The sequence below is a fragment of the Pezoporus wallicus genome, unplaced genomic scaffold (assembly GCF_028554395.1).
Source record: "Pezoporus wallicus isolate ANWC-B61680 ecotype Strahan unplaced genomic scaffold, APGP_CSIRO_Pwel_v1 contig_2025, whole genome shotgun sequence".
Taxonomy (NCBI): domain Eukaryota; kingdom Metazoa; phylum Chordata; class Aves; order Psittaciformes; family Psittacidae; genus Pezoporus; species Pezoporus wallicus.
The window spans coordinates 3549121-3574686 of NW_026640253.1; the positions used below are offsets into that span (position 1 = coordinate 3549121).

A 25566-nucleotide genomic window follows, 5' to 3' on the forward strand; every position below is an offset into this window, starting at 1 on the left:
GATCAAGGCAAGTCAGTCTTTTAAAAGCATCATCATAAAACCACAATCGAGAATTCTACAGTGACATGAAGGCATCCTTCCACAATGCCCTTCAACTGAGAAGTACTAATCAGATTTTCTGCCAGAGCTCATTTTTGGCCCTTGCCTAAATAGATATTGCCTTCTTTAACAGCAGCTGTCCCGTGCATCCAGTCAAACAGATTAGCAACACAGATGCAGTCCATACAGCTTCAAGAGAGCAGAACTCAGAATAAATTAGAATATAGAATAGGTCTTTATTTTTTTGTGGCAAGGGAGGAAAATTCTGATACTTACTGTAGCTACGAATCAGGAGCCTAAAGGCAGGACTTGGAAATTAAGATCCTCATATAACCCTGATGATTTCATAAAGGATCACATACATCCCAAACTTCAGAGATAAACAATATAAAATATTAATATCCCTTTTGTTAGTTATGATAAATCTGCCTTTACACAAATAATAAGATTCCACATGCCCTCTTCTGCTGTTCTACAACAACACATATTATGCATGTTCCTATAGGTCAGGAATTAAGTGTACAGCTTCTCTGGCTCTTTAAGGGGAGGGTACCTGAAAGCCTAATCATAAAGCAAAGCTGGTCTGAGATGAACCTGTAATCTGCAGTGTTAACTATATTAAAGCTGACTGATTAAATTAATAATATCAGAAATACTGACACTGACCAATTATTTCACTTAATGAGACCAGCATGCACTTTGAATTCTGCTTTACTTTTAAGATGGTAATTTTACTTCTTGTTGCAACAGTAGTAAACCCCCTACAATGAAAATCTCAGCAATAGTGAGCTCCTGTCTACTTTGCTTCTCAGATAAGCAAATCTATTGGTAGGGGATAACTCCTTAGTCATCTTTGAAGTCTCTAGCACATTTTCAAGTCTTTTTCTACGCCACAGCTACATTCCCAGCCTGTAGTGCGACGGACTTTAACAGTTCATAAGAAATCCTACTCAGCAATGACTGTCAAGAGGATTTCTCAAACTAAGTCATACTTACTGTGTTCAAAGTTTTAAGAGCCCACTCTTTGAATAAGAGAGAGAAAATCTGAAGGTTTGGAAGGGTAAGTTCAGTCCTGCAGCAAGTTCCATTACATGGGTACATTGCTGCTGATATCCCAGACCTGTATGCCCTCCCCTCCCTGCCCTCAGACAATGCTGATCTCTGTAGATCAAAAATCTACTACTCCACCCCCCAATAAAAGGCTTTCTGAAAAGCAAAATGTAAATTAAGGTGTCAGATTATGTTTTAAATACCACTTTGATTTAATTTTTAACATTTAAAATAAGACCAACTGCCTTTTTTTAAACCTCCAAGGTAAGTTGATAAAGCTCTTCAAAAGAATTTACCCTTTAAATAACTGAAATTCCTATTTGAAACTAAAACATGCTTATTTAGTTGGAAGTATTACAGTGATTTTAAAATTAGGAAATTCTTTACAAAAGGAGGACAGTCTTTTAGAAGCTTGTTATAATAATGAAAACATCCATAACATGCATATCCACACATGCATTTTACTTCACCAACTAGTCTCTCTAAAAAGTACACTAATCATATTAATTAGGCCTGTCAGGACATGAAATTTTGTAAAAATGTAGTAAGCCAACGCAATAAACTGCTTTCATAGCAGGAATATACACTAACCTGTTAGAAATTGTGCCATTGGAGGGGAAAAAGAAATTAAAAAGAGGGGAAAAGAAAGAAATCAAGAGATTAAATACTTTATCTTTCATAGGAAAAGTAGCAGAGTTTGAAGAGAAGTTTTCCTTTGAACTTGCCAGGAAAAACAAATTAAAACTATTAGCATACGGATTTGCAAAAAAGAGCAATGTTGGCATGGTGACCAGACTGGAGGTTCACAAAAATACCATCTTTACTTTCATGCAGCTTTTCTAGGATTTTTTCTTTTTTTTTGCATCAAGCTTTGTTGCAGCGCTGCCCGATAATGAAAATCACAACCACCACCACAGAATCCTCTGCCTGCCATACTTCTGCTTTTCCAGCAACCTAAATGATAATAGAAAAAAACAGACAACCAGGGATAATGGCAGACTAGAGAATGCTTTTTCTACCATGGCGCTTCCATGTAAACCATGGGTGTTTCACATGGTTTACACAGTCCTCCCCTGCAAAGTTACACCTACAAGAAAGCAGACTCCAGCAGGGCCCAGAGCTGCCTTGTTCCTTCCAAGCACTTGCTTCCTTCCCACAAGGCTACCTAATAGTGACATCTAGCTTCTTGACAACAGCTAACCAGACCAATACATAACACCTAACATTTTCTACATACAAAAGCAAATAAACCATTCAATGGTGCTCAATGAGAGAAGTCATTCAGATGACTGATGGAACTGCCTCAACAAGCTACACAGACACGTCACCTGATATACTTCCCAAGGGTGGTTACTGGCTCCTGCAGACATTTCTTTTGCTACCTCAGGTAGTGTTCAACAACTCTTGGTCCCCTGATCCTCACAATCAGCTCTTAAACTCTCTCTTGGCTCATCCCTATAAAGAATATCCGTGAACAGTGGGATAAAGTAAATAAAAACAACCTCTAAGCAGTCTGAACGCAGTCCCAGCCCCATGTATGAGTTGCAGAACCTCTACAGACCATTTGTTTCTCCCTTTTACAGTGGCTGGTGTTAACAGAGCCTCACTACAAGGGAAGACTTCCTGAGCACTATTCCAATCAGCACCAGTTAGCTCAAATATACGCTGACATTTTTCTGCACACTGAAGTGTGCATTCTAGAAGAAAATTCAAAACACTTTTGGTGCAGACAACTGACAGGCCGGGTCCATGTATGCCAACCCCAACTTAGAAATGGAATGCAGGGAAACTCAGCCTAATCCCCGGTAGTCAGGAGCCAGCACAGTACAGCACTAAAGCCAGTTGAGCTTTCACTCGGCACCATGCAGAAGCGGCTGTAGGGCCTTTTGGCCACAGCTGGTGAATTCACACTGCACTTTCTTGCATCTCCTAGCATTACAGGGCTAGGCCTTGCTGCAGAAAAATGTTCTTTCTGTAATGCTGCTGTAAAATTAGCTTATCAGAGCATACAATTTCCAAAATGGGTTTATTTATCTACTTCACCAGATTTTCTCCAGCATCTCAAAAAAATAAACTAACGGCTATTCTGAGTCAGCAAGAACTGCACAATGTCTGTTAGAGTTAGCACTAGTATTTTGGCTCATTTCTCACTTCCTTCATAGTCATGTACAATATTTAATCAACCAAGACAAGCTCCTCACCTCTTGAGGAAGTTCCAGCTTAGACCTGTCATCCAGCCCATTAGAATGCAAACCCATGAGATAAGGAACTGGAGCATCTAGAAAATGAAGGAGGGATGCTGGAAGGATAGGAACATACACATGCTGCCACTGAAATGGAAACATCAGTGCTGTGATGGTCTCTGCCACAGTCATCAGTCTCTGATAATCTGAAAAAGATCGAGAAACAAAAAATATTTTTTCTTTCACAAACATTTTTAAGTAAATTAAGTTAAAGAAATGAAAGCTTGTTTTAAAACAGAAGCCACAAACCCCAGTGCTAATTGAGCAGCATCCTGATGAAAGCCCAGACTTCTACACCCAAGCACATTTTGCTGAAACAACTAAGAGAGCTCAACACAAACTAGGTCAGTCTACAAGTCATATGGAAATGAGCAAATTGAGCCTTAGCATCCACTAAGTCACCTTCTGCTACCTATACCAGGGTTACCAGGAACACCAGTTTGAGTATGGAAGCAGTATTGTAATCAGCTAAGAAATACATCAGAAATGATTTCTTTTCTCTGTGCTTATGGCTTTCTATGGAATCCTTGGATGAAACCCAAGGCATCTGGTGTCTCCCAGATAAACATTTTTTAAGGGCATGTTTAAATGGCTATAAAGCATGCTGTACAGTAGCCAACCCAACAATGTGACTGAAATAACTGTGCACAAAATAAAAAGCATCAGCTTCATTTACCCTTTGCAATGTATGACTGAAGTCTCAGTTCAACGTAAAAACAACTCATCTCCCAGAACTGAACAACAGTGCTAAATGCACCTATGCAACATGCGCACAAGATCTTTTTATTCAGCAGCTGGTGGCTAGAGCAGTTAACACTGCAGTATGCCAGACCAACACCTCACCCTCCTCTTTTATACTGCAGGATCATTTTTAACATTTTTGATACCTATGCACCACAAAGGAGAAGGCAACACCAGATGACCTGAGTGTGTGGTCTAACACAACTGCTGAAACATTCAGACTGCTTTCAAGCTGCCAGGCTAGAAAGAGTATAGAATGAGCTCACAAAACTAAGACAATTTCTACCTTCAGTCAAGCTATAAATGTAATACAGCCTGGAAACACAGGATGCCTTTTTCATGATACTCAAGCAAGATTCCATTCCAGTCAGGAAAGACTGGGGGAAACACGAACAAGGAAAAAAAAATGTACACACATATTCTCCATATGTGTGCTGGGGAGGGGTGTATGCATGTCTTTTCCTAACATGTTCATAAAACTACAGACACAATGAAATTGGAAAAGATACTTGAATGCATAGGTTCAGGTGTTGAGGTTTCTCAAGCCCTTGAACACTGCTGAAGAGTGCAGATGAAAACTGCAAGAGTAACAACTTTCAAAACAAATGCCCTAGAGAAAAACTAAGCTCACCTGTGCACTTTCTAAGGTTATGGCTTTAATTCTATCCTTTGACTTCTCAGACTTTAGAGAGCAGAAGACAGGGACAAGAAATTCAGCTCCTGGCGTTTTTGTTTTAGGGCAAATTTGCAGAGTTTGGAGGTCTGCAAAGAGTCCCACAACCCAAGAGGAACCCAGCACAGGTTTTGCTACCATCAGTCATAATCCTGCAATCTAGGCTTTTGATTTTTCTTTTCAGATCTTGCTCTGCTGGCAGAAAAGATTAGGAGCCTTTAGTCGAAACAAGCAAAAATAAACAGCTTAAACAGTTTACAAAGTTTCTGCCAAAAGCTTAGTTGGACTGAAACACGTTACAGAACAAACAATGAACATCACCAGGAGTACTCCCCTATTCTGCCTGCACACCAGTTTCTGCCTCCACAGGTACTTACTGGTTTGCAGCTTTAATCACAGCCTGACTGCAAAAAAAAGTGATGAATTAATGATAAGCTTTGTGAAAAATCCGTTCCATACTCTATTTTCTTAATCTTTAAAAGGAACTTTAAATGTAGCCATAGATATACAAACACGCCATCTGGTTTGTATTCAGCTTGCTCATTTGAAAGAGCAAGTCTCAGGATAGAAACAGTGTTTTCCTACTACACAAAACTGTCTAATCCTGCTGGCTACTTCAAATACAACTTATCCCTCTGTCATTAACCTAACTTTAGTATTACCCTTTCAAATTAACTACAAAGTAACAATAATTCAGAATTTCTATCCACTCAGCAGCTACCTTCTCCAACCAGGTTTATCTGCAAATGCAGTTCTCTGATCCTGGATATCCACTTAGCTTAAGCCATTCCCAACAGTCTGACCTGCATGGTTGCAGCCTGCAAGTAACAATAGCTACTTTCTGCAGGCTTTAAGCATGTCAGGACCAGGTGGCAAAAGGCATGAACAAAGTCAAGTAGCCTGCAAACATAAATCAAACTAGCGTAAATATTTTCTTATACCTATCCTGAGAGAGTATGGAATATTTCTTTACTTTTTCTAAAGAAGCAAGCAGCACACTTAGTACCAGGGTATTACATAAGATTTAAAAATAATAACAACAAAAAACTTAAAAGAGGGAAGAAGTGCTTCAGTAGTGGTCTTGCTCTCAGTTTTAAAACCAGAATATACTTATTCTGGTGCAAATAACAAAGTCTTTTGGCCTTGTAGTGTACTGGTAGTGTACAATGTAGGGCACTGGTAGGGAAAAATGACATACCATTATTGCACTGTTAGTTTGGAAAGTACTTAGCTGCTCACTGTGCAAGGAAAAGAAAATCCACTATACCTTAACATGGCCACTTAATAACACCAAAAACGGCCGATTTGTTCTTCTAACCAGTTACTGGAGGTAAAATACCTTATCCCTTAAAGCATGTATGAGAAGTTAGTTACACCAGTATTTATCTATATTTAGTATACCTAGACATTTTTGTTGATCTGTAAAAAGCAAGTAAATCCAGGAAAAAGAAGAATTAAGGAGTCTCAGGACTGGAAAGAGAGCAGCAGGATGGGAGGAAGGTTGCAGCTCGAAGAACCACAATTCCATCTATTCTCACATTCTATCAGCAAGAAGTCTATCAAGTGCCTACAGAAATTCTCTGACTTGGCCAAATTTAAAACCATTACATGATTACATTCTGGAATATGTTTTTCCTTCTCATCATCTTACTTCATGGATCACAATGAAATACTGTTGTATTTGGCAAGTAATTTCCATTCCACATGCAATTTCCATATTCTGCTTTAAGGTAGAGAGTTGCCCCTACAGTGGCAGACTATTACCGCAGACGAGTCTAGCTAGGTATCTTGAAGAAGTATATGGATAAAACAGAAAGATGGGCTACTTGCCAGGATTAAGCTTTTCTTTAGCCTGAAGGGGAACAGAAGGGGAAAAAAAATTATAAACACAGTTCTTATGGACAGGTAGCATGCAATGCAGTTGAGCCACCAGACGCAGTGGTGGCAAACTCTTTTACCTCAAGCGATCACTTCAGGCATGACTGTTTGTAGCAGAAAGCATAGTGTAAAAGAAACATTTTTCAACAGATTTTTCTGAGCACAGGTATTCGGCATGTCAGACTCCTTAGAGAAAACATACATTTCTTTAACTGGGCCTTTCACTTCAAAAACCCTGTAACTGCAGTAAGGACAAACTGCGGTTAGCAGAAGCAGCAGGTCAAAGCACTTGCTATTTGTGTTTGTTTCTGTGTCTGACTGGCTGATTAGAGATGACTACACCAAGCAGCAGGTGTCCAACTCAGACATAAGAAAATGCCCATGTAAGATACGAGAACTGGGCAACACAGGACTAATAACTGCAAAGAAGTAAAACTAAGACTTTATATCTCCAGAGTGAACACAATTTTAAGCACATGATGGGGAAGAGAGAACCAAAAGCAAAGCAAAGCAGACAAGCACCCCAACAACTTCATTTGTGCTTAAAAATGGCAGCAGAGAGCAATTAGCGAGAAAAGAAAAACTGTTCAAGATCATAGTCTGCGCTGTGTTACCTTTCTTTTTCTATAGTTTTCAGCTTAGAAAATAGCTTCCAAGCAGATTTCGCAACTGTCTTAACTCAGTGCACACCTTTCAGACGAGCTCTATGGTGATAAGGAGTATTTCCATTCCACTGATACAAGAGCAAAATAAAATGCAAGAACGCAAACCATCTCCTGCAGAGTAATTTGGTGAGGGTACTACTGAAGGTCCCTAGCACCACTCTCTCTGCCAGAGTTCCTCATCACTGGCTTAGCACTAGAAGTAGCTTCAGATTCTTCACTGTCTTACAGTCACCTGCCTTTCTCTAACGCTCTTCCAAATGGGAGACAAGTCTCTCAAGAGGACAATCAAATCAAGGTATTCATTCCCTACATTTGGCTTACACCGATTCAAAACACGCAGGCTGTGCCAATACAGTGGGACAAAAATGAATTTCCAGAAGCATAAGGTCAGAAACACGTCAAAGGAATCTTAAAGCAAAACACATTCACTACCAAGTGAAGTTACTTCTATTCCAAGTACTAATTGGAACTAACAAGTGCTAAACAATTTGTTTCAAGAAGAACTGCATCTGTCAGCAAAGTCCTCCAAGAGTTTTGGGTTTGGGTTTTTTGTTTGTTTGGGGATTTTTAAATAAATCTTATAAGAAAACCCTCTGATCCTGCCATGTACTGTTCTAAACCTAAATCCGCCCAATGTGTATTGCAATCTCATTTGACCTAAGAGAACAAGAAATGATCTCACCAACTCAACTGTCACAGATTTGAGCACCAAGAGATTTAGCAAACCCAAAGGACACTTGTGTAAGACTTACATTCTGAAGGACAACCTAGACCTTACACTACTGCACATGCAAGAATGTGCACAAGCCCTTACAAAAGTTCAAGAAATTCCTGATTCTACTTTGAACTGAGTGAACCTTTACCTGTACCTCCACTCAACATTCCCTGGTTTACAAACTGCAAAATACTGACATTAGTTTCCAACAGAGAAGAGCAAAATTTATTAAGAGCATATTCCTGCTTTAAAAAAAAAACAAAACCAACCAACAACAAAAACCTCCACATAAACTTAAAGAAACCAAAACAAAGAAGGTAACTGTTAAGTACAGGTAAAGACAATCAGAACCTCAGTCAGAAGTTCAATTTTCCTACTGATATCATCCTCCTAAGCAATACAAGCAATCACTTCACTAAACAATTACAAAATTTGATGCCACATAGAAGAAAATAGAGTATCATGGTTAGGAAAGACAATACCAAAAGTTACAAGAAGAAAAAGTTTACCTTCTAGAACTTCAAAATACTTCATGCTCCCATTTCAAGTCATGTGAAAATAAAGTACATGACTATTAAAAAACATTTTAGAAAATGGCTTCTTCAACTTGGCTATTGGCAATGCCAGCAGCATGCAGTAACTGAAGTGGTTTTAACAGAAGTTTTGAAAGTGTTCTGACTATTTATTAGGAAACTGCGCCAAAGTGGTTTTAAAGAAAAAGAAAAAAGCAGGTAAAAAAAGCATCAGGATCAGATCCCTTAACAAGTACTGAAGAGAAGCTACATTTCAGAAAACTATGGCTGCTATTAAGTCACTGCCACACTTTGTTCACCAAAATTGAGGACCAGATGTCAGCAAACAAATAATATTCTTTTTCTACTGTAGGCAAGAACTTGACAGAGAGAAGAGACACTACCATAATGTGCCACACAGCCCAACTCAGCCAAAGCTTGCGGTGAGGCAGGAGAACACTGGACAGAAACTGGACATAAAGATACAGGCCCACAGCCCTTCGGCTGCATAGATCCCTCTGAATTCCATATGTCTGCATGTGCAAACAAGCAACTCAAGTGTTCCAAAGCTATTTTAAACTTCTTTAATTAGCCACTGATCAGACACACTTGGAAAGCACCCAAGGAAAAAAAGCTGAATGTATTAATATGGCTTAGAAAGAGAACTCGGGATACAGAAGACAAGTCCGGGAGCAAGTAGAGTTCCAGCCCAGAAGAAATCAGGATTTATAACATGATGGCCTGAAAAGAGATCGGGGAATACTGTTCCAATATGGCAATGCACTCATTGTTTTTCTTGAAGTGCTTCCAATCAGTCAGGCACATGCACTTCCAAGCACAGGAGGTCTAAAGCACAACTACAGGCCAACTGGACTGCTTTCTTCTGCAGACGGAAAAGCTGAAGTTTGAATCTTTTACTGATGGGACACAGATATCCACACTGACAAACTGTCCCTAAATCTCAGACGCATAATGCATTTCTGTAGAAACCACAAAAGAAGTTTGCCTGCTAGGCAAGTGTTTCTAGATTTTCTATGAATAATAAGCAAAGCAATTTGGTTTTTAAATCCAAGAGAGTAACCACTATCAAGTACAGTAAGTTGACTGTGGTTTTAGTTACTGTATAGTTTTTTTCTGTCACAGTTAACTGTTTATACAATGCAACAACTGTGATATAACACCCTGCTGGCATTATACACTTTTAATCACCTTGACTATATAAACAAAACTTATCTTTGGCCTTAGTCTATGCACATCTCAACACATAAACATCCATATTTCATGCTTGCAGAATGTTGCTCATAACTGCAGGCTATATCTTATAAATAGCTACCATTTGTATTCTACATTCTGTTCTGTCACATCTCACTGGAAGAAACTATCACAAACAGATTCCAGCAACACTGTGGAATATCCCTAGATTTGTCTTGGAGTCTTCTAGGCTTCTTTACCATTACTATAAAAAGTGTTGTATGATTCAAAATGCAGTCTGTCTACTTTAAACCATTCCATTACGAACAGGTGGATCTGGACTAATGCTAGCCAGCTTGGGGGGAAAAGAACAAGTGTAGAAAAATTATCTTCTGGCACAACTGCATATACTCTGTATAGAGTAACAGGAGCAGAACAAGGAGCTGAGGATTCAAAAATTTCAATACAGAAAATGGATACCACAACCACATTACTTATTAATTGATAAACATACTATTTCAGTTTAGATGTTGTCTATCCTCTTCAAAGCAAGCTTTATCTATGTGACTTCAGCAATAACTGTTTCAAGGCCTTACCAGAGATTTGGGATTTAAATTCAGTCAAATAAAACTTTTTTATGCTAATTTTATTTCAAAGTAAGAACTGAAATCTGACTTCGGGTACTCAAAAAAAAATATATATTTGCAACATTAATTCTTTTTCAGAACCATACATAATTAACTAGGTAACTTCTCAAAATGCATGGATACTGTGGCAGAGATTAGGACGCAATTCTGCTAAGCAGCTGCAGAAGGCATACTACTCTATCCAATAGCACATTTCCAGGGACAACAATAGGGAGGACAGTCAGTCCATGAATACAGAAGCTTATGTGAGAGCCCAAAGTTTTAAGTTTACGGGTCTAAAACCATGAGCCAATGCAATTCTCTCTTTGCAAAAGAAGTCCAGTTCTTTTCTTCGCATTAAAACCTGCACACAGATAAGCTGGACTGCATTAGCATGCTTATGCCACTTTAAAGCAGCTATACTTCTGTTTGTGTGGTTTTTAGAATTCAGGAAGTTAGAAGACCTTGTGCCAGTACAACTACAAAAGAGGAAGACAAAAAACAAGTACTCACGCTGTGAATAAAGCAGTATCTGAAATTCCAAGAGGGCACAGGTAAAGAGTTGAACCACATTTTCTACTCCAAGCAATTCAAAAACTTCTTTAACCGGAAAATCAAATAATGGTAGCTCACTGGTGCTTGGCCTCTGGCAGACAATTGGTCCATAAACACCTGAAAATTTTAATGACCTTCCTGCTGGAGGAAGAGGAACCTCATAGAGTATATTGTAGATGTAGCTTTCTAAAGGTAAAGGTGGCGGCTGAGGTGAAGTCACTGCTTGGTGAAGTTGTTCTAATACTTTCTTACAAGCTTTCATAAAAGACATTGGAGTAATCAGACAAATGCACTTTGAGACATAAAGAGTGTCTCTGCTGATGTCATAGGAGTTAAAACGCTGCAGCTTTGAAACAGAAGTGCCATTGCAGTCTCCAGTGCTGCTGCAGCTATCTTTGTCATTTGTGGGTGGAGTATGAAGAATGTCATATTCAGCATTGTGCATATGATACAATGTCTGCATTGCACTGCAGATCTGTTTGCTAGTAACTTCCTCAAAAAACGTGAGAGAAAATCCAAATGTCCGTGAGCCATCTTCACGAGTAATAATAAAAGAGTGGAATTGAGGTTCTCTGGAATCTGCTTGTGTCTTGAAAGCAAGCCCTTTAGGCATACACAGCTATAAAAAAAAAAAAAAGGGAGGGAAGATAATATCAATTAAAACACTTTTCTCTCCCCTTGCCTGCAGAAACACTGATGAAAAGAGGATTTAGAATCCACAGACTGCCATCACATTTCACTTTCAGTTCTTTTAAGTGTTACATCTCTGTACAATACAATAATATGCATACATCAGAAAAACTAAAGGAACATATTACAAGGGCTATATCCAGTTTCTGTTGAAACTCATAACCATTTTGTTACCAACCTCAATGGGAATAAAATAACAGAATTGAAACACAGGCAGATAAAGGGAAGCGTTTTGGTCACCAAGACCAGAAAACTGATAGAGAAAAGTAGAAAGAAACTACACCACATTCTATTTAACAGAAAAATCATGCACAAAGGCTCACTAATTGCAGATTAATTAATTTTTCTACCAATTCTCTAAAATGCAACAAACTGTGGGAGAACAAAAGACTCTTCTAGGAATTTATCACTTACAAGTTGCAACTTAATTTCCTTTAAAACAATATCACAATTAAATGAAAAGCCCCTTTTAAGTCTGTATAATTTTGGAAACAATAATGAATTTCTCTATCTGTAACAGATGTCACACTTTCCTGTCAAAGAAAATACAGATGAATGCCTTCAATTGTTAAGGTAGGAAGCCATTAAGTGATACCGACCATTCCCACTGCATCCTGGTCAAAAGGGTTCCATTCAACATTCTCAGGATAGCGAGCAAGAACTTTGGATTTAAATGTGCGTCTTAAAGGAGTCTGCTCAAAGTTTTCCCCTGCAGGTAAAAAAAAAAACGTAAATAAATATTGCATTCTCTTTTAAAGCTCAAACAAGGCCAAATAGCAGGACATCAGCAGGTAGATGCGAGGATAAGTGAATTAAGCAAACACTCCTTTTAAGAGAAACAGAAAATGCAAGACAGTTAGTCAGCATATAATCAGATTGCAGATATCAGCAAGGATTAGCATAGTAACATTTCTATGTTGTTAAGTATCTGTGCTTTTCCTTAAGCGCAATTATCTTGAAATTGTGGTTGTGATGGCAATTTTCTAAGTTACTCTTCAGATACTTCAGATTCTTGTTAAAGCATAGTTAAAGCTTCAATTTCAGTGGAATTTTGTTAATGAAGAAAAGCACAAATAGACAAGATGCAAAGATGATGCAAGTTTAAGATTGACATACAAGTGGCATCACTTAATTTCTTCTTCATGACTTAGGAAAAAAGGGTATCCACCATCTATTACAAGAAGTTAGCTGTGAAGAGAGTCTAAAAGGTTAAAAGATCCTAAAAGAACCACATAAATGCCCATGAAGATAGGGTATCAGATGAACAAAGATTTGTGTTTTTTTTTTACCCCACGCTTTTTCCTTTACCTTCTGTTGCACTTGAAATGAAACGGCTGGCACCATCTCGGGTTTTAGAGGCCTGTATATACTGGCATAAAGCTATATAACAAATAAAAACAACACTGCATTATACATTTCATACTGTCAACTGTAATTACATAGCTAACACCAGTAAAAAAACATACAAGTATGTTACACAGGACTAGCATGCATAATAGATTATCTACTCTCCTAATACGCTTTTTATACATGTGCAACTTCATACAAATACCTCATTTCAAATACATGTTTCTTGAAAGAGATGATCAGTGTGTAACATACTCCTAGCTCCTGATTACATAACCAGAATACTAATGCAGCAACAGGAATTAGCTTCTTGTGAAAATAAAGTTTTACATGTTAAACTATAAAATACTCCCAAAGAGCAGATCATGTAACTAACCCCAAGGACAAGGCCATTTCAAGGCCTTCAGAACTATATGAATTTAAGTAGCATGGTCCAGCTTTTGGCAGATGCCATCCATACACTAGACTAGCTATTACAGTCTTGTTTCTGAGCTCTTAAATCTTCTCCAGAGAAATGATTGTTGATTGTGATAGCACAGAGCTTTCTGCAGTGAATCTTCCAAGTGCGTGTAGTTGCTTTAAAAATTAAGTGCACAACTGCATATCTTAAAATAAGCTTAGCTATCTTACTAGAATGCAATTAGCTAAATGAGCATGCAGCTGTTGACAGCTGCACTAACAATCAGGCACAATTGCATGAAATCATATGCTTTAAATAAATTGAACTATTCCAGCAACACCTGCAAGAGAGAAAACACACTTCAACTTCTCTCTTGTTTTCTTACATGCAGCAAATACATGGCAATTGAAACTGATTTCAAAATTGGCTGGGTTTGTTCTGTACTTTTACAGTAATATTTTAAGTCCAATTTCTAAACCAACTTAGAAGCTTTATTTCATATAACATTTACTTTCACAAAGTAGCCATACACTGAGACAGTTATAACCCTGCCTATAGACAATAAAGAACCTAACAAACACACCAAATAAAACTTCGTTTCCATGGAATGTTTAAGAGGTCCTTTGAGAGGTGAGAAGTCATGTAACCCCAGATTTGGTTTAAACCAAGTCTTAGATACCACCTCAAACAGAGACCTTACCGTCCATCAGGACCTAGGACAGGTCTCAATACCCAAAATACCCACATGCATTTTGCTGACCCTCTGGGGCTTAGCACTGGAATTTAAAGGAGGAATTGTTTTTTCTCTTTGTCTGAAAAAAATCAACCTAGCTGATTTTCATACAAAACCACTCAGCTACATTATTTATTACCTTTTCTTCAATAATATCATTGTTCAAAGAGAAAAAATGTGTTTGGGAAAAACTGAAACGTATATAAGAGAGGGATAGCTAGGAAAAGAAAGAACACGACTTGACTGAAATAAAACCATCTTTGGAAAGAGCAGAGCCAATGACAGAAAACACAGCAGCCAAGAACAATCTTAAAATACAAAAACAAGCATTTAAAGAAACTTCCAATCTTCCAGAAACGGAAAGAAAAGTGGACATAACACCACATCTCTATTTACTGACACAAACACACAGTCAAATAAAGAAAGTCCTCTGTAAAAGAGGCTTTAAAAATAAGTCAGGAAATTTAACACACCTACTATTTTCTATATTTGCATCTGTGCAGATGATGTAATGTCAACTTTTAGATAGTTGAGGAAAAACCTCAGACATTTACTAAGCTGGTTTGTTCCCTTTGAGTTTGTTTTTCCCTTTCACATACACACAAGGGTGAAAAATATCTGAAGGCCAAATTTTCTCCTGGACTTGAAAACCTCACACTACAATTATTGAGTTAACTATGTGCAAGCTCATGCATATTTCAGAAATTAAAAAGAAAATCCGTTACTTGAAGATGTTTTCATGAAGGTGAGAAATGTGATAAATATTGCAAAAATACATGATGCTGCTCTTCCCTTCTGACAAAAAAAAAACAAATACAACAACAAAAAACACACACAAACACTGGGGGGGGGGAGGGGGGAAAGGCAAGCAAAACCCCAAAACAAACACTGAAAGGATGCTTATGTATTTTAAGAGGCATTGCCCCATCTCCTCCCAAAACATATCCTCTCCAACACACACTTAAATTTTTTAAACCTGAAGCCTGTCTATAATGAAAGTATTGAACTTGATTTCTGGAAACCCACCAAGTCCTGATCCAGAAAGAAACATAAGGCAATACTCACATTACAATTCATCAAACAATTCAGCTGTTACACAGACACTACTCTTGCCAGAGTGCTTCCATATTACACTTCTTCCCTACAGCCATACTACTCTCATACTGTATGTGTCATGCTAATTTCTGTGTGAGTGCAATGCTCATTTACTCTTTCACAGCAGCACAGTCTTCCATCTTTAGCTAGCTCTTCTTGTAAAAGCCTTCATGCTTGTAATACAGCAAACCACTGGACCTTCAGATTGGGCAATGCCAACTACCAAAGATACTGACAGGGCAGGGAATCCCAAGTGACAGCTCACCTACAGCTTTTGTAAAGTTCAATCCAGGAGCAGAAAGGTGATCTGTGAAACTCCAGAAAACTGGCCACCCTGTTTTCTTGCCATTACAACTAATGAGAACCCAAACACAAAAAAGTCCATTGCCTAGGGTCCCCTTGCACTTCTCCCACTAAGTAGCTAATGATTGTCAATAGAGAGCCATCCACAGATGAGGGAAGAATCCTCAAACAATATTTGCTTACATCCAGAGTCAAAAAAGTAATTAATCCTAAATTTATAATTAGGTAGAAGCCTCAAACACTATGCTCCAGCAAAGCACCCAACTACAACACATCTCCAGTAGGCAAAAATAACTCATGATCTCAAGATCTGACTGTGTGTGATTCAAACGTCTGATTAATTCATAGAACAGAATCATAGAATTTTATTGGTTTTGACATGAAATGGCTTATATTGAAATGGTTTTGATAAAAACACTGAAGACAAGAGCAGGTTTAACAAACGCAGGAGACAAATCGACCAACAAAAGTGGTCAAAGCCTTATTCTAGAACTGAAAAAAAAAGAAGACAGAAGATAAACTCATAAAAATATGATGTATCTCACAAGTTTCAGAGTGAGCACAACTGCCCACACTTCATAAATACCAAAGGACTGCAATTATCAGATCATGCTTTTCTTAAGGTTCCTCTCCTCTAGCAGAAGTGATGGCTAGAAAGTACTTTCTTTACTGATCCAACTTACTATAAAGAGGTCTTCAAACATGATTTCTCTGTAAATAATTTCTTTCTTTTGTTCAAGTTCCATGTAAAAGCAACTTCTTAATGGAACACAGTATTGCCTGCTGAAGACTCGATAATCCTCACTTTTCCTACAGGAAAAGCTCTACAAAAAATGAAGATGCGAACTGCTACACAGACTGCAAACTTGTAATTATCTGGATTGAAAGCAAGAATGGTAATCAAATAGCTATAAGATTATTTGTCAGGAGCTGTCATACAACACAAAATCCATACATATAAAAATTCCAGGAAAAGGGAAAACAAAACAGGAATACTTCAGGAAGTTTCAGGCCAACATGCTTTTCAACATCAAACCTTCAAAACAGTAAGAATCCCAATGTATTTTGCAATGTACATAGTATCACAGCAGCATGGAGGAACACCATTTCACTAGGCACTGTACAGACTCACAAACACCACTTCAGAATGAGACCTAGTACTGCACCTAGGAAAGGAATCACAGCAAAGCAGAGACTCTCAGAATGTCTTTGTCATTGGAAAAAACACTATCTGTGGCACCCCACTTGAAATAGGACCAGTGAAATTATTTGGATTAAAAATAAATAGAGAATGAAGAAGGCGTTAACAAAGATTAACGTTTCACTAATCCAGTTTAGCCCATGTCCACACAAACAGCTTAATGAGCTCATAGTGATACCCCAAAACAGGAGGGAAGCAAGGATTAAACCACCGACACAGAGGTTCTTAAAGTGGTGCACTGAAGAAAATATGGAACTACAGCAGTTTTAGTAACCTGCATGGGTAACTAAAGCACTCCCAAAGCTGCTCCTCCTCCTAAGGCCCAGCCTGCCCACCTGCTGGGTCCTGCCATGATGGGTAATAGAGTTTTCAACACCAGCAACCACCATCTGGATTTGGTAATGCCCTTTCTTTCCTCTCCTTTCTTCCAGACTTCATCAACCCTCTAAGACTCCACCACAGGGTGGAAAAGGAGCAAAGATGCTGCAGCAGTCAGTGACTTTATTTTATCCATCTAAACTGTGACAAAACCAAGCTATTCCCACTATGACACTATGTAGTCAGTCAGACTGTTCACAGTCCTATATTGTTCTCTCCTTTTTTGCTACCATGTAATTTAAAAAGACATGCATAAAGACTTAAATTCTCAGAATAAGCTTGCTTATCAAAAGAGAAGTCACCGGCTGGGCATAACCTCTGAGTCAGTCTTCGTGGGCAAAGGCCATCCAGGACATCAAGCATTGCTGCTACCAAGGCTTCAGCTTAGCCCAGCTCTTCCTGAGGCAGGCAGAGCTCAGCTCACAGCAGTCTCGGACTGGAGTGACATACAGTCCCTACTGTCCAGATTAAATCTCACATAAGAGTCAGGTAGTTATTCCAATCCCTCCCTCTCACATCTCTTCAGTAAACTGACCCTGATGGACTGTTTGCAGGCATAAAAGAAACTACACACCTGCTCAAGACTATCAAGGAGCTGAAATACATTTAGTTGGAATATGAAATTAAAATCAGCCCCTTGTTCATAGAATCATAGAACAGTTAGAGTTGGAAAGAACCTTAAGATCATTTAGTTCCAACCCCCCTGCCATGGGCAGGGACACCTCACACTAAACCATATCACCCAAGGTCTCATCCAACCTGGTCTTGAACACTGCCAGGGATGGAGCATTCACAACCTCCCTGGACAACCCATTCCAGTGCCTCACCACCCTAACAGGAAAGAATTTCCTCCTTATATCCAATCTAAACTTCCCCTGTTTAAGTTTTACCCCGTTCACATCCACGCTGAAGACGACACCACTCCTCTAATAGTCATCTAATACAATTCACAGCATATGGAGCTATGAGGACAGACAGACTGCAGTTCTAACATTATTTTATACCACCATGAATGATGCTGGTGTACGTGTCTGTTATTTGGACCTCCTAATTACAAGCACAAGAGAAGAGCTAATGCATGCACTCCAAGCATCCTACGTCTGAACTAACAACTATACCTCATTTTATTGTATGGTATCTTACTGAGTCACCACACACTGAACATAAGCCGTACCACAATACAGATTTGTAGTGAACACTGGCAACCTCTCTATCATTTCATTTCTCCTCCCTGCTCTTACCTATTACTTTTCTTGCTGTTCAACCTGCAGGCAGAAAATAGCTGTATCTGTGTCTTGGTCTGATGAGAATTAGTACTTACAAACTGAGAGATGCTACATTGAGTTTCCAACCTGCACAGTGCAGCATTACTTTGAAACTATCTGCATGAAACCATCCATATCAATGGATATCACTTTTCTACAAGTTCATACACAGAGCAGAAGGAAAAAAGTTATAGAAACTAGAATGAACTTGAGCATTCTTCAACTCAGTAACCTGAACACTATCTACCAAGCTTTCCTCAGCTTTGAGAGGGAATAAATAGAATGAATTTGGAAGGTCTAATTGTAGCTCTTTCCTGATTCACTCAGAGAAAAATCTGATTCACTGCCTTTTTTCCCTCTTTGGGAGTAGAAAGGAAGAAAAGAAAGAAAAAAACCGCTTGGAGTTTCAATTACTTATGACCTCCCACTATAATATAAAAACAATTACATTGTTTTTGACTGAAAAGTGGATTTACTGCAGGTGAAAAATATGAAATTATGAATTCTCAATGAAAAAGAAAGACAAAGCCTTTTTTAAAAGGCTGGAAATTCAGACTTAAAACCCTACCACCTAAGAGACACACCTCACAGTCCACTCCCTTCCCTTTTTTGACTATGCCATTTACAAAGATCTGTTTACAACCTGAACTATTCTATGATTCTACAAACCACAGGGAAGTGCAGCTTACGGTTGTCATCACCATTATTAGCTGCATGTAACCATGCTACGTAATAACACACATCCCATCAAGCTTTCATGCGTAGTCACAAAATAAACTTACATTGAAACCTCTTAACACATACACTGTAAATTCAGGCTATGCCTGACAATCATATACATCCTCTCAGCTTACAGCAACAGAAGCAACACATACCCACCTGGCTTGCTTGCAAATTTCTAATGCTAATTATCAAGAAAACTTCTCCCTGATTGTAATAATTTATTTTTCCCTGCCAAGTAGTTTGCTCCTTTGTAAGTATGCTTCTAACCCTAGATGGTTTTTTTCTCTTCAATACATCAATCAATCAATCACCCTCTGTGCCCCACACGCTGACATAAAATGTTTCCATTCATGTAATAAAGCTCTCTCTAGTACAGAACAGAAAAGCGTGGCCTACGTTGTCCTTAATTAGAAAGGTCAAACTTGATAAAAAAGAAAATAGATGCCAGGGATACTTCACAAACAAAGCTTTTTAAAAATGAATCATAGCTTTTTGTATATGCTCTCAATTCATTATTTGGTTTTAGTTTTTAGAAAGTGACTGCAGTGCCACAGCTGTAAAAATTATGCAAGACTGAGAATTGTACAGGAAATTCTCTGCGCACGCTCGCTAGGAAAAAGTCTTTAAGCAGGTGTTTCAGAGGTAGAGTCCAGCTCAATTTTCCCCCTATGATAATAAAGAGCAAGTCAGAAGAAGCTACCTCATTACCAGAAAAAGTGCCTGATAAAAGAACTAAATGGTCATGCAGCACTGGTTTTACAAAATCTTTAATACTGCCACCATCATTTGTTCATGAAGTCTCTTAATCTGCTCAAAATAATTATAAAACAAAGACACACAGAAACTTCTACTGATTCTGATAAAGTGGTTTGCTGCTTTCGCCCTGCCAAGCACCTTGCTTCTTTAAATTCTTGTGGTAGAGTCTGCTATTAATTAAATTTATTTGGTCTCAGTGTGCATTTATTGTATACATGACATCTTCCAATTAAAAAAATATTAGACAGCATGCAACCAAAACATTAACTTTATGTTTTCCACATAAGGACTCTCTTACAGAAATCTTTCTGCATACGCAAGCTGTATATGCAATTCTTGCTGCTACTAAAATGAATGTTTAATGAAATAAATGTAAAATAGCTTCAATATGAAACAGTCATATTGCTATGATTAAATAAATTAGTAAGAACAATGAGAGTCTGTACCAGCAACAGATACTATGAACCATACACTTAGGACAGCCTTCTTGTTCTACACAGCACACTGGAGGAACTGAACTTGGGATTCAAAAATCCCTATAGAATGCATTTATAACCATACCCTTTACCTCCAAACTTCCTACACCATGGTCCAAAGAACCTTGCAGTAGTGGGACTCATTGAAACTTGTGCAGGGTGGCTAGTTGAGACTGAGCTGGCCATGCCAGCCAAAGAGCCGAGGTCTTCCCCAGTGTCGGTGGCAAGTCAGAAGTCAGTCAACAAGAGGATTTGAACAGTGCATGAATTACAAACACCATCCAGAGAAAAGCCCAATTCTACCCCGCTTTCAATTAAAAATAAAATGACGCACAAAGCCATACTTAGGTGAGAACGGACATCATAGAAAATTGACGTGATTTTGAAAACAATCTTTCTCATTCTTGGATGAAGACACAATAACTGCAACAGCGTACCTGTCAAAGAGCCTAATACATAAGGAAAAAAGTCTGAACTGTTTCCAAAGATGCAGCAGCTAACGTCATAAACAGCAGTAGGATTCCCAGTTCAGCCAGCAATCATTCTCAGTACACACAGTAAGGTTACAGATATGATGGTAAATAATTATGTTTACCAAACACATAATTACTCCAGCTTTAAAATTCATGGTCTAAATGAAAATTGTAAACAGGTAAAATGTGCATACTTCTGCAATCCACACTGTAGAAATGATGAAAGTATGGAGCAAATTAGAGCACTTTGGAGGGAGGGGCCACTGGAGGGAGGTGGTATGTACCCTGAGAGATTTGAGCACTTCTTGATTAGTCAAACTGACAAATGACCAATAATGTTAATGTGGTTACATTGCAAAAACAAATACAGGTGCATAAAATACACACAGGCATAGAAAGATAGTCAAGCCAAGAATCAGTATCTTAAAATCAAAGGCAAAAGAGTTCTGTTAAAAATAAGACTTGCCATATACACACTTGCCAACGGAAGCTTTCCAATACTTAAGTTCCAAGTCTTAAGAGCAAAACTGGGATAATCTAACAATTAATCAAGTTGTACGTGTACCAAACTAGATGTGAAATGCGGTGGCAATCTGTTGATTCATTCTAGCCCTTAAAATACAGACAAGGGGAAAAAAAAGCAAAAAACCTCAGACCTAGTCTGCTGCAGAGCAATACCATTCTGATTTTTGAGAACCCAACATTCTAATATTGAAGAAAAGTCTTTTCAGTAAATACCTAAAGGTCTATTAATATACTAATAAGTAGACACAGTTTATTTTAAAAACAAAACCAGTACATTTCTCCAATTCCTTCTTTATAAGTTCAAAAACACCCCCCTACAATGTAGGAAATTAACATCCAAAGTTTGGCAGATTGAGGTAAGAAACTCATTCAATATGAATTCTTGGAATAAAAACCATGCTTCAAGAAAAGCTGCAGCTGCCAAACCTGTAAGAAAACAGACACTCCATCAATGGACAAATGCCTTCAGATTATGACTTGCTTCCTTCCTTCCAGTCCCTCCTCCTTCAGCAGAACTGCACGTATTTCTCATTAGAGAGGACTCAGCAAACTCTCTGAGTTTGCTACTAAAAAGAATTCTTCCCTTTTATCCTGAAACACATAAACCCTCTGTCCTCCAGTTCTATCTCCCCCTCCCCCTGATGGCAAGACCACCTGCCACAGTGCAAGCTGAATTGATGGTTAGACCAGTTAATTTATTACTGGAACTGGGACTTAAACAGTTTTCAAAGTGGATCAGGTTATCTATAGGAGAAAATCCTCATGACCACTTTCATTTTACTGCAGCACTGCTGTTTAAGCAAATGGAATCAGGGGTTTCATCCACTGCCTCTAAAAAATCAGGGTTTCAATCACTGTCTCTAGCAGCTGTCATTCCTCTGGATTTGTAACAGATCCACCACCTATGATTTTTGCGTCTGGGACTTCCTCTGAAAACTTCTTTATGCAAGTTACTGTTCCACTTCCCCTGACAAAAGAGCTCAAAGGCAAAGGAAGCCCACTGTCCTCCTTTCTAAAACCAAAGCGCAAATACACAAATACACATTCCAGACACACTGCCCTCAACTTAGGTACCTATCTTAAGTGTAACCGAAATGTATGTTGCATGGAGTGCCAGCCTTCATCTGTAAAAATTGGAGGACTTTCTTTAGAGGAAGTAGAAAGAAGAGGAAGAAAACAATTAGAGAGAGGAAATGCTCCAGGGCTCCAGGGTTTGGTTCTTTTTTTGTTTGGTTTGGTTTTTTGTTGTGTTTTTTTTGTTTTGTTTTTTGTTGTTGGTTTTTGTTTGTTGTGGGTTTTGGGGGTTTTTTGCCTGTTTGTCATCTAGGGAATCTGCATTTGCTTGTAACAACAAGCCCCATCCCAACCCCATGAGAACTTTTTCTTTCCAGTATACAATACACATTTGAATGTTCAATGGACAATACAGCTCTTCCTAGTGCAGTCACTAAAAAGGTGGGAAGGACAAAGAGATAAATTAACTCTAATCTGTTGATTGTAAAAGATCCTGTTGTTTCCCTGCTTTCTTTTGCTTTCCAAAATTCAAGAATTGCAATGTTTCAAGAATTGTAACATGAAGAACCCCACTGTAAACTGAAATAAAAAAGTTCGTTCCACTAACTGGGCATCTGTAACACTGGATACAAATAATCTCTCGATCATCCACTACTTTGATAGAATAAATTCTTCCTAGCCCTTTATGGCAAATGAAAATTTAGGAGTTAATAGCTATCCATTCATCATTTAAGTTTCAGCACTCATTTAGTTGATAACAAAACGTATTGCTATACACACACTGGAACAGTTTCAAATCCTGCAAGAATGAATGTAAAGCACTGCAGAAAAACAGCTGAGGACATCTACATTCTGCGACTGTAACATCAGGAAACCAAAAGCCTTTGTTTTTTTATTTTCCTGGCACTGTTTCAAGGAAGGCAGGAAGAGGTGGGACAATGAAGTGGCAGAAAGAGCCATCAAGAATCTAGGGCAGCTTTTAAAAAACAAGCAAGAAAAAACCCCCCAAAAGTCCCCAGCTTGCTTCTTTAAAAGCATCCTAAAGCATTGGGGTTTACTACTTTGCATGCAACACAAGAAGGCAGATGGACACAATCGGCTTTAATCAAGACCGCGCCTGGCAGAAATTTCCACGGAAATGGTCTTAAAACCAGAATTGTTTTACTAAACCACTTTTCTGCTCTAGCCACAGCAAAAAGATATATAGAAAGATATTTAGATCTGTTTCCAACTAAACAACAGAAGCAGCACTCAAAATTACACTGACAGGCGTGTTCTCAGCCATGGAGGTTGGGGAGAGACAAGCCGTTTTCATGACACAATAGATCTAGCAACAGAAGACACTAAGAAAGGAAAAGGGTGGCTTGCATGTACTAGAAATACAGAACAGAAGTGGAGACAAGCATATTTTAAGCATATTTAATATAGAAATCAGCTGTTCTCCTCATGCTCATCTAAGACTGGCAGACCCAGTGAGACTGCTTCAGGAAAGCATAAGCAAACAGAAGCACAGACAATTTCAGGCAACACCTCTGAACCACTGGACATCCTTTTACAGTGACATCTCACATTCAGTTAAATGTCCTTACTTGTGTGCTACTGTTGCCCTCACAGCTCCAGCTCTGAGCACTGATGGAAACATGTCTGTATAAGAGCACAAGGAGCAAATGTCACTGAAGCACCTGTCCAGTCCTTTAACCAAGTATTTCTATTCTTCTGGGAGACCACTGAGGTTTTGTGTGAAAGAGGAAAGCCTTATTTCAGACATCAAGCCTTCCAAGCAGGTTCCAATTACATACAGAGGTCCGCAAAATACAAAAAATTCAGCTATACAACCATCCCGGTATATGAGTCCTGTCCAGTCTGTCTCACTTTCTTATCTACTCTTTGAAATCAATGTTTTGCAGTAAGGACTGTATTCCCCCCATTCCCCAAAAAAATGTTCTGTAAGGAAGTCATCAAGTTTCTTGATGGGGTATTCTCTATTTCTTAAATAGAAGTGATTTCTAATACCTGGAAATTAATCAGATATACTGACCGTTAGGTCTATATGACCAAATACAACTAATTCTGAAGTTTGTCTTAGCTCTGACTGTATCCTTCCTTATCACCTCACCAATCACTTGTCTCAAGCATTCTTCCTTCTACAAGTGCCATATCAAGCAGAAACAAGCATGAGTTAAAACCCTTCCCTGGTCGGACTTGAGTAAAACAGAACACATATATAGTTCTAATTTTGGAAGACTTTATAGGAAGGGGGGGGGGGGGAGGGAAGACATGGAAATAAAACTAAAAATAAAATAACACAGATACACATATACACCATAAAAGTTCTTGCCAGGGCACACTATCACCCATGCATAAGAGACTCAGGACTATTTGTGGAATTAATTACCAAAAGAACACTCAATTCACCTCATTCAGTGGAAACATCCAGAATCCTTCATCTTTCCAAGCCAAGATTAGGCCCTGTTTAAAAGGCCTCACGTGTGAAATGGTAGCCATTCTCAAGGCTACTAACACATGCAAGTGCAGATCTCTGTGCAGATAAGGTTGGTTCATGGATCCTAAGCATACTTACAGGGGAGACTGCAATGACCTTGCAGCATTAAAGTAATTTCACACAGCATAAGTAACTTCTGCTCTCTGGATCATAAACCCTTTAGACATCAGGTCAGTCTTTTGCAGATCATTCACATGGATTTCAGTCTAAAGAACTCTTTGAATATGGCCCCCAACAGAGCTGTGCTTCAGGACACCTCTATCAATTTCATAGAATCATAGAATCATAGAATAGTTAGAGTTGGAAAGGACCTTAAGATCATTTAGTTCCAACCACCCTGCCATTAGCAGGGACACCTCACACTAAACCATATCACCCAAGGCCTTGTCCAACCAATCCCTGAACACTGCCAGGGATGGAGCATTCACAACCTCCCTGGGCAACCTACTCCAGTGCCTCACCACCCTAACAGGAAAGAATTTCTTCCTTATATCCAATCTAAACTTCCCCTGTTTAAGTTTTAACCCCTTTTATTCCTTGTCCTATCACTACAGTCCCTAATGAAGAGTCCCTCCCAGGCATGCCTATAGGCCCCCTTCAGACGCTGGAAGGCTGCTATGAGGTCTCCACACAGCCTTCTCTTCTTCAGGCTGAACAGCCCCAACTTTCTCAGCCTGTCTTCATACGGGAGGTGCTCCAGTCCCCTGATCATCCTCGTGGCCCTTCTCTGGACTTGTTCCAACAGTTCCATGTCCTTTTTATGTTGAGGACACCAGAATTTAATCAATGGCTGTGC

General features: G+C 38.7%; 1 protein-coding gene across 9 annotated transcripts in view; it reads right to left on the reverse strand.

Annotated features, from left to right (window-relative positions):
- DENND5A (DENN domain containing 5A) overlaps positions 1-25566 on the reverse strand; it is a 70537-nt gene that overhangs the window by 37110 nt on the left and 7861 nt on the right. For 5 of the 9 annotated variants that reach the window (XM_057418245.1, XM_057418247.1, XM_057418242.1 and 2 more), the window contains exons 2-5: positions 12887-12958; positions 12178-12287; positions 10847-11507; positions 3291-3478 (exon numbers count right to left, since the gene is read on the reverse strand). In XM_057418245.1, the coding sequence (XP_057274228.1) occupies positions 3291-3478; positions 10847-11507; positions 12178-12287; positions 12887-12958 (1031 nt within the window). The remainder of the gene's footprint in view (positions 1-3290; positions 3479-10846; positions 11508-12177; positions 12288-12886; positions 12959-25566) is intronic. The other 4 variants (XM_057418246.1, XM_057418243.1, XM_057418249.1 and 1 more) reach the window with 3 other exon arrangements.